At 37.3% G+C, this 15,919-nt stretch overlaps 1 protein-coding gene across 4 annotated transcripts in view; it reads left to right on the top strand.

The window, feature by feature from the left end:
• METTL4 (methyltransferase 4, N6-adenosine) overlaps positions 1 to 15,539 on the top strand; it is a 42,994-nt gene extending 27,455 nt beyond the window's left edge. For 3 of the 4 annotated variants that reach the window (XM_033439342.2, XM_004275921.4, XM_033439341.2), the window contains exon 9: positions 49 to 5,560. In XM_033439342.2, coding sequence (XP_033295233.1) covers positions 49 to 194 — 146 coding nt within the window. In that variant the 3' untranslated portion in view covers positions 195 to 5,560. Of the gene's footprint in view, positions 1 to 48; positions 5,561 to 14,437 lie in introns of those variants that run through there. The other variant, XM_049698308.1, reaches the window with a different exon arrangement.
• Positions 15,540 to 15,919: the final 380 nt, after the last annotated feature.

Genomic DNA, 15,919 nt, shown 5'->3' with positions numbered 1-15,919 from the left:
TCCTTAATAATAATTTTCTTGTTATTTTCTCTTTTTTTTTCTGGACAGAGGTTCTAAAAGACTATATCAAGCCAGAGGGGGAATGTTTGGAATTGTTTGCTCGAAATTTACAGCCAGGTTGGACTAGTTGGGGCAATGAAGTTCTCAAATTTCAACATGTGGATTATTTTGTTGCCCTGGAGTCTAAAAGTTGACTATGTTCTTAAAATTGTGTTTTTCTTCAGTTTTTCCTCACTCCTTCTCTGTTCATTCTAATAGATTTTTCCTTTTATTACCAACCAGTATGCTTAGAGATGTAAACAGGACTTGGTTTTTCAGCAAAATGATTAGAAGTGACTAGCTGTCATATAATTTTGAGATGAATTTTACTTCAGTTGCACTAGTATTTCACATTATTCTGGGCTCTACAAATAAAGAGGTAAGCAGTTAGAACGATGGCAAGACTTTGTTACTGAAAAAGTTCAGAAAGCATGCACTATGGACCTGAAATCACAATTCTATATATGGGTGTGTTTTGTTTGGCCCATATGGTGTTGTAAAAAAAATTGGAGCCATCATTCTAAAAAATCAGGAAATTTCACATAATAAGTCCATATTTCTGCCTTTCTTTAAACGTCAGAAACTCTGGCTACACTGCAGCCTGTGTTCTTTCCTGGCATCAGTCTGTGGGACCCAGTGGTGGCAGCTTATTTGGGAAGGGCCATGTACTCTCCAGTTTACCACAGTAACCCTTGTCCCATGCCACTCACTTATATTGTATTCCTGACCCCTGTACAACCTGAATTTAGAACATCTAGTATACTGCTACATTCTGGAAAATGTATTCAAAGACCTGCTAAGTACTGCATCATTGTATTGAGTTCATGAAACATTTTTTGGAGGGTTTTAAATTTCATTCAGGGTCACTTTTCAATTACTTTTTAGTTTTGCTTGTTTTTCTAGAAGAAAAATAAATTCTTAATAATGTCAGAAAGTAAACACTGCTTGGACTTAATTGATATTTATAGAACATTCCATCCAAAAGCAGCAGGATACACATTCTTCTCAAGTGCACATGGAACATTCTCCAGGATAGATCACATGCTGGGCCACAAAGCAAACCTTGGTAAATTTAAGAAAATTGAAATCATATCAAGCATCCTTTCCAACCACACTGCTATGAGATTAGAAATCAACTACGAGGAAAAAACTGTAGAAAACACAAACATGGGACTTCCCTGGTGGTGCAGTGGTTAAGAATCTGCCTGCCAATGCAGAGGACATGGGTTCAAGCCCTGGTCCGGGAAGATCCCACATGCTGTGGAGCAACTAAGCCCATGTGCCACAACTACTAAGCCTGCATTCTAGAGCCCATGAGCCACAACTACTGAGTCTGTGTGCCACAACTACTGAAGCCCGATCACCTAGAGCCAGTGCTCTGCAACAAGAGAAGCCACCACAATGAGAAGCCTGTGCACTGCAACGAAGAGTAGCCCCTGCTCACTGCAACTAGAGAAGGCCTGCATGAAGCAATGAAGACCCAACACAGCCAAAAATAAATAAATAAATAAGTAAATATTTGGAAAAAAAACCCCACAAACATGTGGAGGTTGAACAATGTTACTAAACAACCAATGGATCACCTAAGAAAGAGGAAATAAAAAAATACTTAGAGACAAATGAAAACAAAAACATGACAATACAAAACCTTTGGGATACAGCAAAAGCAATTCTAAGAGGGAAGTTTATGCCAATACAATCTTACCTCAGGAAATGAAAAATCTCAACTAAACAACATAACCTTACACCTAAAGCAACTAGAGAGAAAAGAACAAACAAAACCCAAAGTTAGTGGAAGGAAAGAAATCATAAAGATCAGAGCAGAAATAAATAGAGATGAACAAAACAATAGAAAAGATAAGTGAAACTAAAATCTTGTTCTTTGAAAGGATAAACAAAATTGATAAACCTTTAGATTCATCAAGAAAAAAGGGAAAGGGCTCAAATCAATAAAATTAGAAGTGAAAAAGGAGAAGTTACAACTGACACCACAGAAATACAAAGGAATCATAAGAGACTACTACAAGCAACTATATGCCAATGAAATGGACAACCTGGAAGAAATGCCCAAATTCTTAGAAAGGTACAATCTTTCAAGACTAAACCATGAAGAACAGACCAATCACAGACCAATATGAACAGACCAATCACAAGTACTGAAATTGAAACTGTGATTAAAAAACTTCCGACAAACAAAAGTGCAGGACCAGATGAATTCTATCTATCACAGGTGAATTCTGTCAAACACTTAGAAAAGAGTTAACACTTATCCTTCTGAAACTATTCCAAAAAATTACAGAGGCAGGAAAACTCCCAAACTCATTCTGTGAGGCCACCATCGCCCTGATACCAAAACAAGACAGAGATACTACAAAAAAAGAGAAAATTACAGGTCAATATCATTGATGAACATAAATACAAAAATCCTCAACAAAATACTGGCAAACCTAATCCAACAATACGTTAAAGGGTTCATACACCATGGTCAAGTGGGATTTATCCTAGGGATGCAAGGATTTTTCAATATCCTCAAATCAATTAGTGTGGTACACCACATCAACAAACTGCAGAATAAAAACCATGTGATCATCTCACAATAGATGCAGAAAAAGCTTTCAACAAAATTCAACACCCATTTATGATAAAAACTCTCCAGAAAATGGGCATAGAGGGAACCTACCTCAACATAATACAGGCCATATATGACAAACCCACAGCTAACATCATCCTTAGTGGTGATAAGCTGGCCGCATTTCCTCTAAGATCAGTGAGATCAGGCTGACAGAATTTCCTCTAAGATCAGGAACAAGACAAGGATGTTCACTGTCACCACTTGTATTCAACATAGTTTTGGAAGTCCTAGCCATGGCAATCAGAGAAGAAAAAAACCCCCCAAAACCAAAGAAATCCAAATTGGAAAAGAAGTGAAACTGTCACTGTTTACAGAAAATCCTAAAGATGCTACCAGAAAACTACTAGAGTTCCTCAATGAATTTGGTAAGATTGCAGGATACAAAATTAATACACAGAAATCTGTTGCATCTCTATACACTAACAATGAAAGATTGGAAAGAGAAATTAAGGAAACAATCCCATTTACCATTGCATCAAAATAATAAAATACCTAGGAGACAAAAGGCCTGTACTCTGAAAACTATAAGATGCTGATGAAAGAAATGGAATATGATACAAACAGATGGAAAGATATACTGTGTTCTTGGATTGGAAAAATCAGTATTGTCAAAATGGCTATACTACCCAAGGCAGCTACAGATTCATTGCAATCCTTGTCAAATTACCAATGGAATTTTTCATGGAACTAGAACAAAAATTTTAGAATTTGTATGGAAACACAAAAAACCCCTAATAGCCAAAGTAATTCTGAGAAAGAAAAATGGGGCTGGAGGAACCAGGCTCCCTGACTTCAAACTATACTACAAAGCTGCAGTAATCAAAACAGTATGGTGCTGGCACAAAAACAGAAATATAGATTAATGGAACAAGATAGAATGCCTAGAAATAAACCCATGCACCTATGGTCAATTGATCTATGACGAAGATGGAAAGAATATACAATGGAGAAAAGACAGTCTCTTCAATAACTGGTGCTGGGAAAACAGCTACATGTAAAAGAATGAAATTAGAACATTCTCTAACACTATACACAAAAATAAAATGGATTAAAGGCCTAAATGTAAGACCAGATACTATAAAACTCTTAGAGGAAAACATAGGTGGAACACTCTGACATAAATTATAGAAATATCTTTTTGTATCCACCTCCTAGAGTAATGAAAATAAAAACAAAAATACACAAATGGGGCCTTATTAAACTTAAAAGCCTTTTCACAGCAAAGGAAATCATAAACAAAATGAAAAGACAACCCACAGAAAGGGAGAATATCTTTGCAAACAAAGTGACCGACAAGGGATTAATCTCCAGAATATACAAATAGCTCATGCAGCTCAATATCAAAAAAACAAAAACAACCCAATCAAAAAATTGGCAGAAGATCTAAACAGACATTTCTCCAAAGAAGACATACAGATGGCCAAAAAAACATGAAAAGATGCCCAACTTTGCTAATTATTAGAGAAACGCAAATAAAAGCTACAATGAGGTATCACCTCACACTGGTCAGAATGGCCATCATCAAAAAGTCTACAAACAATAAATGCTGGAGAGGGTGTGGAGAAAGGGGAACCCTCCTATGCTGTTGGTGGGAATGTAAATTGGTACAACCACTATGGAGGACAGTGTGGAAGTTTCCTTAAAAAACTAAAAAAATTAATAGAACTACCATATGATCTAGCAATCCCACTCCTGGGCATATATCTGGAGAAAACCATAATTCAAAAAGATACATGCACCCCAGTGTTCATTGCAGCACTGTTTACAATAGCCAAGACATGGAAGCAGCCTAAATGTCCATTGACAGAGGAATGGATAAAGAAGATGTGGTAAATATATACAGTGCAATGTTCCTCAGCCATAAAAAAGAATGAGATAATGCCATTTGCAGCAACATGGATGGACCTATAGATTATACTAAGTGAAGTAAATTGGACAGAGAAAGACAATGATATCACTTATATGTGGACTCTAAAAAGATGATACAAATGAACTTATATACAAAACAGAAAGACTCATTGTTTTCAAAAACAAATTTATGGTTACCAAAGGAGAAAGGTGGGGGGAGGGATAAATTAGGAATTTGGGATTAAGAGATACACACTACTTTATATAAAATAGATAATCAACAAAGACCTACTCTCTAGCACAGGGGACTATACTCAGTGTTCTGTAATAATCTATATGCAAAAAGAATCTGAAAAAGAATGGATATATGTACATATATAACTGAACCACTTTGCTATACACCTGAAACTAATACAACATTGTAAATCAACTATACCCCAATATAAAATAAAAATTAAATTAGAAAATAAAAATTAAAAGAAAGTAACTACTGCTCATGATTGTGAAAATTTTTTTAATATTATTTCCAGATTTTCTACAAATAAATATTTGTTTACTAAGTAAAATATTTTTACTGAAATGGTTCTTTGAAAAGCATGCTGATTTATTATATATAAGCTTTAAAATTTTTTTGAGGTATACTTTTCACATAATAAAATTCTCCAATTATCAGTGTCGAATTCAATGAGTTTTGAAAGCATACATATATATCTACCACCATAATCATGATATAGAACATTTCCTTCATCCCCCAAAATTGATATGTCCTTTTGCAGTCAGTCCCATCCTCCCACCCTTGGCCCTTGGCAAATGATTTGTTTTGTATCATTAGTTTTGCTTTCTTAGAATTTCATATAAATGGAATCATAGAATATTTAATCTATTGTGTTTGGCCTTTCACTTACAGTTTTGAGAAAAGAGTTTATTTATAGATTTTCTACAAATATTTATCTACTAAGTAAAATGTTACATTGAAATGATTATCTGTCAAGTTTGCCAATTTATTTACTGATTTTGCCAAATAAAATTGTTATTTTTGAAGTTTGTTCATTCTTTGAGTATGTGAATATCAGAGGCTTAACTTTGAGCCTTGCTTTAGTTGCTGCCTTTGCTCTATCCTCACTGTAGGCTCTATCTACCTTGTCCTGGTCTAGTTATCCAAATTCTATGGCTCAAACTCACTCTTACCAGAAAACTGTAGGCCCCCAAATCTTACCTTTTCAGGCTTGGTACTCCAGAGACGTATATTTAGCGAATTTGTGTTTTCAGCTTCAGTGAGACTTGGATTTTGTACTGATTGTGATTCAGAGGAGGATTATAATCACCTTCAATGGCTTTCCCTTCCTTGAAGATGCTGCTCAATTTACCTCATTTGACATATCATGTACCGTTGGCTTACCACATGCTGGGAAGCACCACAGCATTGTTGGCATGGTTTTCTGGTTACCAGAGTTCTTTTACTTCAATTATATCACTTTATTCTCAAAGCAGTCTTATGAAGTTGTAGTTATAATGAGAGAACACGTTCATAGAGGTGAACTGACATGGCTAATAAGTGAACCAAGACTTGAATTCTATTCTGTTTCCTAAATTAAGACACTTTATGTTGTACCATGTTTGCTAATGAACCTGAGATCTTAATAGGCTCATCAGCTGCTAATCAGAGGATCCACTGTTTGGCCTGAAGCAAATTTAGAATGGTTCATATGTAGTCATCCAAACATACCTTTCTCAGTATGTGATATCATCAGTCTTGGATTATTAACACAGTATTTTTTGTTAGAGATTTTAGTGACATTAGTTGAACTGATATCCTGAGTGCAACTCAGAATCACTCAGAATCAGATAGCCTGCTAAACCCTTGGACATAAGCTGTGAGCACATTTACCATGCAATTGTATTTACCTCAATCAGATTAGCCATTTTAAATTTAACATTTTTAAGGAAGCCCTTCTGCAAGATACAGACTTGGACTTGAAGGTGGTTGTTCAAATTGTTAGATTAAGTAACATAAGTACAGGTGCAAATTATTTAATGCACCATGGTTATCTGCTATCAGGGTATAGACAACCCAAAACTCCACTGAGGGTATTAATTAAATTCATGGCTCTATTTTTTAAAACTTCATTGATTTTTGGCTGCGTTGGGTCTTGTTTCTGCACGCGGGTTTTCTCTCTAGTTGCCACAAGCGGGGACTGCTCTTCGTTGCGGTGCGCGGGCTTCTCATTGCGGTGGCTTCTCTGTTGCGGAGCACAGGCTCTAGGCATGTGGGCTTCAGTCGTTGTGGCACACGGGCTAGGTAGTTGTGGCTTGCGGGCTCTAGAGCGCAGGCTCAGTAGTTGTGCCTCACGGGCTTAGTTGCTCTGTGGCATGTGGGATCTTCCTGGACCAGGGCTCGAACCCGTGTCCCCTGCATTGGCAGGCAGATTCCTAGCCACTGTGCCACCAGGGAAGTCCAAATTCATGGCTCTATTGACCAGTCTGCTCCAGCTTGAAAGCAAGTCAATACCAGAATACCATGATAATTACATTAAATATTTTCCTCTAAATATTCCTAGGAGTTAACCTAGGTTTTCTAGGGCTTCTGTGAACTTGAGTGAACTTGTTGGACTTTTTCAGTATCAGTCCAAATTCTTGGGACTATATAAAAACAAATTGATCTCTAGGAGTGGAGACCATGAGAAAAATTTTTTTCGTCAACTTTTTCTGATTAGACTTTGTACTAATTATCAGATAACTGTGACATGACAATGGGATAACTTTGGATGACTAAGGCAAATGAATGGTCATTTGCAGTGTTAAAATCATTTTTGGTCAATATCTTTAAGGAAAAACATATGGTACTTAGCTTGATTTTTAGCTGCTTCTCCCAACATTCCCATATATGCCTTAAATGTTAGTCTAACTGGATATTTGCTTTTACCTGAATTTAGGACTCTGCTTTTGCTCATGGACCTTCCTCTGTCAGGAAAAAAACTAGGCTTTGGGATCAGCTGGATCTATATATTGAGTCGTAGTATTTGGCTTCTGAGTGAATTTGAATAATTATTTAAACTATGTTTTCCTGTTTTGTTTCCTTTTTTGAGGTTAAGAGGCCTAATCTTTGGACCTTGTAGGATTATTATGAGGATGAGGTGAAATAACATATGTGAAGTGCCTAGCGTAGGGCCTGGTACCTAGAAGGTATTCAATATATATGCTTATTTCTCTTTATTCACAGTCTTCCTGGCAGCACCTCTTATTTTATTTATTTATTTTTTTTAGCACCTCTTATTTTGTGATCCACCTTTTTCTGTCTCCTAAAGGAAAGCCTTTATTCTTTCTTTTAGAGCCACTTTTCACATACATGGATTATCTAGCTAGGTTTTTCCTCACATTTATCAGGAAATCAGAAAGTGGTTTATTCTGTAGGTGGCTCCCTTTTTTTTTTTTTTTAAACAATAGATTTTTTCATCTCAGGAGATTATGGGAGGTAGGACAATTTTTTTTTTTTTTTTTCGGTACGCAGGCCTCTTACTGTTGTGGCCTCTCCCGTTGTGGAGCACAGGCTCCGGACACGCAGGCTCAGCAGCCATGGCTCATGGGCCCAGCCGCTCCATGGCATGTGGGATCTTCCCGGACCGGGGCACGAACCCGTGTCCCCTGTATCGGCAGGCGGACTCTCAACCACTGCGCCACCAGGGAAGCCCAGGACAATTTTTAATTTATGTTTCTCTTATCAGCATATCTAGAACTGCCAATATTTAATGAATGAATGAATGGACTCTTGGCCTTCAGGTATCTTTGAATTCAATGGAATAGACAAGACTCCTGCAAGAAACCATGAGAGCTTAATAAACCACAGTATACAGTAAACACTAAGCTGGGGAACAGATGGAAAGTGATGCAGAAGTTTAGAGAAGCACATCACTTCGAGATCACTGAGCAATGTGAGAAATGGAGAACAGGAACCACATGCTGGTTAAATTTTGGTTTATTTTCTAACTCTAGGTAGTGGCTGTAATGATGTTACTAGACAGTAGGCAGCTAAAATGTGCAAGTTCAGAAGAGTTACAAAGGAAGCATTTTGTTCTTTGTAGATTGTAAGCTTTAAAAATTCTTTTTATAGAAATATAGAAGATAGTGCACACAATTTATTTTTTAACTGGAGGCTAAATTAACAGGATTAAAAAAATCTGCTTCTCTGCATTTTCTACCTTTTGAATGAAAATGTTATTTGGGAATCTTTTCTACAGTTGTCTAGGAGGCTTACTTCTAACATTTTTACAGCTGTATTGAGGTATAATGATATAAATTGCACATTTTATAACATACAGTTTTATGAGCTTTGACTTATGTGTACACTTGTGAATCCACCATCAGAAACAAGATAATAAACACAGTCATTATCTCCTAAGATTTTCTCATGGCCCCTTATAATCCACCTTCCTTAACCACCCTTCCCCATCCTATCCCCAGGCAATCACTGATCTGTTTTCTGCATCATAGAGTTGTGTGCATTTTCTAGAATTGTACATAGATGAAATCATACAGCAGGTACTCTTATTTATTTTTACCTAGCTTCCTTCACTCAGCGTCATTATTTTGAGATTCTTCCGTTTTTTTGTGTGTGTCGATAATTCATTCCTTTTTATTACTGAGTTGTATTCAGTTGTATGGACATACCATGTGTTACCTATTCATGTACTAGTTTTCTATTGCTGCCATAACAAATTACCACAATCATAATGGCTTGAAACAACACCTATTATTAGCTTATAGTTTTGTAGTTCAGAAGTCTGAGCAGTCTCAGCTGGGTTCACTGCTCAGGATCTCAGAAGGCCAAAAACAAGGTGTTGGCCGGCCTCAGCTCTTATCTGGAAGCTGTAGGGGAAAATCCATTTTCTTTCTTTCTTTTTTTTTTTTTTTAACTTTTGGCCACTCCGTATGGTTTGCAAGATCTCAGTTCCCCCACCAGGGATTGAACCTGGGCCATGGCAGTGAAAGCACTGAATCCTAACCACTAGACCACCAGGGAACTCCCAGGAAGGATCCATTTTCAAGGTCGTTCAGTTTGATAGCAGAATTCAGTTCTGTTTCTTTGCTGGCTGTTGGCTAGGAGTCAAATCAACTGCTAGAGGCTGCTCTCTGGTCCTTGCCCATGATTCCCTCCATCTTCAAGGTCACAGTAGCACATTGAGTGCTTCTTACCCTTTGACTCTCTCTGATTTTGCCTTGTGCTGCCATCTAGAGACAATTCTCTGTTTTTAAAAGGCTTTTGTGATTAGATTGGACCCACCTGGATAATCTCCCTTTTGTCATATAGTGTAACATAATCATGGGAGTGATAGTTCATCATGTCACAGGTTCCCACCAAACTCAAAGTGGAGGTTATACAAGTCACTGGGAGTCATTCTTAGAATTTTGCCTAATATGACCCAACCTCTGGCCCACAACGATCCATGCCTGTCCCACAAGTGAAATACATTCAGCCTATCCTAAGGTTCGAAATAGTATCATTCCATCATATAAATTCTACTGGCTTAAAAGTCCCAAATCTCATCATCTAAATCTAAGTCAGGTTAGAACAGGCTCTGGTGTAATCCATTAAGTACAGCTCCTGGGCAAAATTCCCTTCAGCTGCCTCCAACACTCCCACAGTAGTTGGATGGGCATAGCATAAGAGTTATAACTATTCCAGTTGAAAAATAGGGGAGGATGGAAAAAAATAACAATTTTCCTTGTCCAAAGCAGTTAAAAAATCCAGCCAGGTAAACTCCAGGCAGAGTTCTTTGATTAAAGCTTCAAGGCCTGGCAATAATGGGTGGTTCGGAGCTCTGCACTTTGGGTTCTTGGCTCCATCCTCTGATTCTGCTCTCTAGGCTTTTGTTTTCATCTTTTGATTCATTCTTTTCTTTCTTTTTTAAAAAAGTTGAAGTATAGTTGATGTACAGTAATATTATATAAGTTACAAGTGTACAACACAGTGATTCACAATTTTTAAAGGTTATACCACATTTATAGTTATTATAAAATATTGGCTGTATTCCCCATGTTGTACAATAGATCCTTGTAGCTTATTTTATACCTAATAGTTTGAATCATCCTTTTCTATGAAAGGTAGCATATGTTTACGGCTGAATTATTTTATCAGCCTCCTCCTGTCAGTAGAATTTGGGGGACTTGACAGCCTTTTTTTTTCACTTTATACTCTCTCACGTTCAGTCCACACTGGTATTATGGCTGCTGATATAAAATTCTCAAAAACCTATGGATCTTGTTTGGAATTCACTCCCATCAGACAAGAGCCAAATCCACAAATCTTTTAAAGATCTCTGTGTTTTGGCTGAGGGGCAGTGCTCTTAAACTATCTCAAGGCCCTCTTGATTGACTGAGAAAACCTGTTAGGAACACGCTTAATCACTTGGAAGGATCTTTTGTGTGGCTGAATACTCTGACCCTTTGATCTTTCCAGGGTTTCAGCAAAGAGTTGTATGGTTACATGCCCAGCCTGAGCCTGTTCTTAATGCCATGATTTCAGAAGCAATCTCTTACTTTTAGCATCTCTTTCCATCTGGATAGGCCGAGAATTTCCCAAATCAGCAAGTCCTGATTCCTTAGCAGTTCTTTCCTCAATTTATCTCCCCTTATATTTTACTATAAGCAGCAAGAAGAAAACAGGGAACACCTTCAACCCTTGGCTTGGAATCTCCTAAGTATTCAAGTTCATCACTTTTGAATTTTCCTTTCTCCTATATAACTGCAGGATATAATTTTGCTAAGTGTTCTGTCTCTACAAGACAAGGATTTCCTTTCTTCTAGTTTCCAAATGCATGTTCCTCTGAGTTCCATTCAGTTCTTTCTGGGTCCTCACCAGCAGTATCTTTAAAGTCCATATTTCTACTAACAGTCTGTTCAAGATTTCCACCATGCTCCTCAAAATCTTCCAGTCTCTCCCTGCCCATTGCCCAATTTCAAAGTCACATTTTAGGTGTTTATCATCATGACACCCCACTTCCAGGTACCAAAATATGTATCAGTTTTCTATTGTTATGTAACAAATTACCATATAGTAGTTTAAAACAACACTATTTATTATTATTATTATTAATTTCACAAATCTGTAGGTAAGAATTCCAGGCAGGCTAAACTGGATTCTTTGCATAGAGTCTCAGGAGGCCAAAGCAAGGAATTGTTGGTCAATCTGGGCTCTTATCTGGGGGCTCTAGGGAATAGACTGCTTCCAAGCTCATTCAGATTGTTGACAAAATTCAGTTCCATGTGGTTGTAGGACTGAGGACTCTGTTTCCTTCCTGGCTGATAGCAGAGGTGGCTCTCAGCTCCTAGGGGCTGTACCCCCTCCATCTTCAGAGCCAGCAACAGTGTGTCAAATCCTTCCTGTGTTTCCAGTCTCACTGACTTCACCTTCTGCCATCAGCCAGAGAAAACACTCAGCTTTTGAAGGGTTTTGTGATTAATTGGTTCACCTGGATAATCTCCATTTTGCCACATAAGGTAACATAATCATATTCATAGGTTCAGCTCATAATCAGAGAAGAAGAGAGTATATTAGGATGTGGGTTATTGGGGGTAATTCTTAGAATTTTCCTACTATAATTCTTCTGTCGATGGACATTTGTGTTGTTTTTAGTCTGGGGCTATTATAAATAAAGTTTATATGAACATTCCTGTGTGAGTTTTTGTATAGAGGTAAAGGTCAATGTTCGTTTTTTCCCAAATGTATAACCAGTTATTTACAGCACTAATTGCTGATAAATCTTTCTTTTCCACTATTGAGTTGCCTTGGCATCTTTGCTGAAAACAATTGACAAAGATATATGTGTCTATTTCTGGATTCTCAGTTTTGTTCCATTGAATTATGTCTTCATTTATGTCAGTTCCACACTATCATGATTACTGTAGGCTTGAAATCAAGTAAGATCAGTTCACAACCTTTATTCTTCTTTCTTACTTTTGGTCATCACTTAAGAGATATTATCTTTGTATGTAAATTTCCATTTAAAAATTAGTGAAATCAAACAGTTAAGAATGTTTGGCCATTTATATTTCTTTCATGGATCATCAGTAGTTCCTTCTGATTATCCATTTTTCTGATGAGGCATTCATATTTTAAAATTAATTTTTCTAAGGTTTGTATTATAGAAATTTCAAATACATGCAAAATAGAGACAATGATATAATGAAACTTTGTGTATCCATCATCCAACTTCAGTAATTATCAACCTATGGCCAGTTTTGATTAATTCATACCCCTGCCCCCTCCTACCTGGATTGTTAAAAAGAACATCTCAGACATCATATTATTCCTTCTGTGGTGTCCTCATTTTACACATGAACAAAGTGAGATTCAGAGAGTTTAAATGATTTGGCCAAGGTCACATGGCTAGTAAGTGGCAAAACTGGGACCTGAATCCCAGTCTGTTTCACTCCAAAGTCAATCAATCTTTCCTCTCTCCCTCCCTCCCTCCCTCTCTCTCTCTCTCTTTCTTTCTTTCTTTCTTCTTTCTATTTTTAAACCACTTCATTGAGGTATGAATGACATGTACAAAGCTGTACATATTTAATGAATACAACTTGATGAGTTTGGGGATAAGCATATACCCATAATACCATCACTACTATCAAGACCATAAACATGTCCATCACCTTCCCAAAATTTTCTCCCACTTCTATTATTGTTATTATTTTGTGTGTGCCTTTGTGTGTGTATTAAGAACACCTAAGATCTACCTACTTAGCAGATTTTTAGTATACAATACAGTATTGTTAGCTCTAGGCACTATGCTGTATAGCAAATCTCAAGAACTTACTTATCTTGCACAACTGAAATTTTGTGCCCTTTGACCATCACCTTCCCATTTCCCCCTCCCTTTTCTGGTAATTGCCAGTCTACTCTCTGCTTCTATGAGTTTGATTATTTTAGATTTCACATATAAGTAAGATCATACAGTATTTATCTTTCTGTCTGGCTTATTTCACCTAGCATAATGTTGTTTTGGCTACTCTAGGTACTTTGAATTACTGTATAAATTTTAGAATCAGGATAACAGTTTCTAGAAAAATACCTACTGGGTTTTGGTTGGAGATAAGTTGAAGCTATTAATCAATCTGGAGACACTTGCCAATATTTCTTTGTGCAGGTGGGGCCCTTCCCCCACCTTCTGCAGCGCCCCTGCATTCTTGGGCATGGTTGAGAAAGCTGAAATTATGCTTCCATGTGGCTGCCTCACTCACTCCTTCACATCCCACATCCTGGACACCATTAGGCGTGCTGCCAAGGTGCCTCACATGTCCTCATCTCACCTCCATACTTCTGCCTGCCATTAATTCTTCTACCCCAGGAAAGGAAAATGGAAAGGGAAAATGGGAAAAGATGGGAAGATGGCAAAGGAAGGGGATCTGGGAAAGGAAGGTAACAAGACTGAAATTTCTGAAACCAAGTAAAGAAAATGCTTAAACAAGCAGTTGGTTAATCAACTGCATCAATGATGGATATGTTTGGAATAAAATGAATGCACACCAGATTGGTCATTTTAACACAGGTGATTTTAATGGAGTAGCAGTATAAAAGTCTAACTGGAGTGAATTAAAGAGATAACAGAGGGGAGGAAGATGGTGAGAATTAATATAAATCATTCTGTTAAGGAATTTTGTTATATAGAATGAGCAGAAAAATGGGAAGTAACTGGAAGCAGCTTTTAATTTAAATGTCTTACTATTTCATTACAAAAAAACCATTGTCGTTCCCAGGACTTACAGGAATGAGTATTTCTTCTAGCTGGGTTTAGGTCATCTGGGGGTAGTATAATCTTGTCCAGTAGAGTGCTATACTTTTTTTTTAACTAACTTAAAAAGTTTTTTTTTTCTATTTATTTATTATTATTATTATTTTTGGCGGCGTGGCATGTGGGATCCCAGTTCCCCGACCAGGGATCAAATCCGTGCTCCCTGCATTGGGAGTGTGGCATCTCAACCACTGGACTGCCAGGGAAGTCCCTAGAGTGCTATACTTGAAAGAATCAGCACTTACATTTTCACAGAGAATATAGGAAGAACTGTATTAAGAATCAGAAGAACTGGACTGAAGCTGACACAACTTGTTATTGATCCTGGTAAAATCTACTGACATCTCTGGCCTGACCAGCTCACCTCATGTAGTGGTTTTGAGTATCAAAATGAGACTATGTATGTGAAGATATACTGTCTACTTAAACAATAATTTGTTTTTTGTTGTATCCTCAGTGCCTAGAACAGTGGTGTCACCTAGTAGGTCTTCAATAAATATTTGTTGAACAAATAAATGAATATATTTTATTGTACATTATTTGTACATTAAAGTGAATAAAGCACTATTGCATATTAAATGATTAATGGAAATTAACACAAATCTCTTAATTTCAAGTGAGATACTCTTGCCATTACTAAAAATTGCATTGCTAAATTTACTTTGCGAGAAAGGCAATGTACCACTGCTATTATTATCTTCATAAGAGTGAATTGGTCAATGTAAGTGTTTCACTAAATAGTCTGAGTATTTTCTCAATGTATTCACTAAATATTTTCCAGATATGGAAAAGTTGATGCTTTTATTGATTAAAAAGAACCATTCCATAAATTGTGCATTTTTCCCTTGTATTTCCTTGAGATAGACCAGCTTAGGGGTTATTATGTGGACTATGTAGTTGAGAAGATTAGAATTTGGAGAAGTTAAGTCATTGACCATAGCTTATGGAGCTAACAAGTAATGAAGCCTGAATTACAGACTTTCAATCCTTTGATTACTTCACTTTCAGCTACATCATCAAACTTCTCTTGAAAGGAAGGGGGCATCTAATGGTAGAAGTGAAAGGAGATGCACTAAACATTTTAGGGACGAATTTGCTTTGAAACGACACAACTGAGATTATCTTAGCCTAAAACAGAAGTAACCTATTTCAACATGAACAAGTATGAATGCCATTTTGTCCTGCTAAGTACTGTTCAACTGTCTTCCTGCCGTGAGAATATTTTATGTTGATAAAGAAGCTAGTTTAGGGCTTCCCTGGTGGCGCAGTGGTTGAGAGTCCTCCTGCCGATGCAGGGGACACCGGTTCGTGCCTAGTCCGGGAAGATCCCACATGCCGCGGAGCGTCTGGGTCCGTGAGCCATGCATGGCCGCTGAGCCTGCGCCTCCGGAGCCTGTGCTCCGCAACGGGAGAGGCCACAGCAGCGAGAGGCCTGCGTACCGCAAAAAAAAAAAAAAAAAAAAAAAAAAAAATCTAGTTTAAAAATAAGAGATACACTACCTACATAATTATTTCTAGGTCTCACAACAATCCTGAAAGGAAGCTATTGTTATTGCTGTTTTACAGATGATGAAAGGGAGATCCAAGGTCTCACAGCTAGTAAATGGCAGAACTA

The sequence above is a fragment of the Orcinus orca genome, chromosome 15 (genome assembly GCF_937001465.1).
Source record: "Orcinus orca chromosome 15, mOrcOrc1.1, whole genome shotgun sequence".
In the NCBI taxonomy this organism is placed as follows: Eukaryota; Metazoa; Chordata; class Mammalia; order Artiodactyla; family Delphinidae; genus Orcinus; species Orcinus orca.
This window is presented reverse-complemented; position numbering and strand designations above follow the sequence as displayed.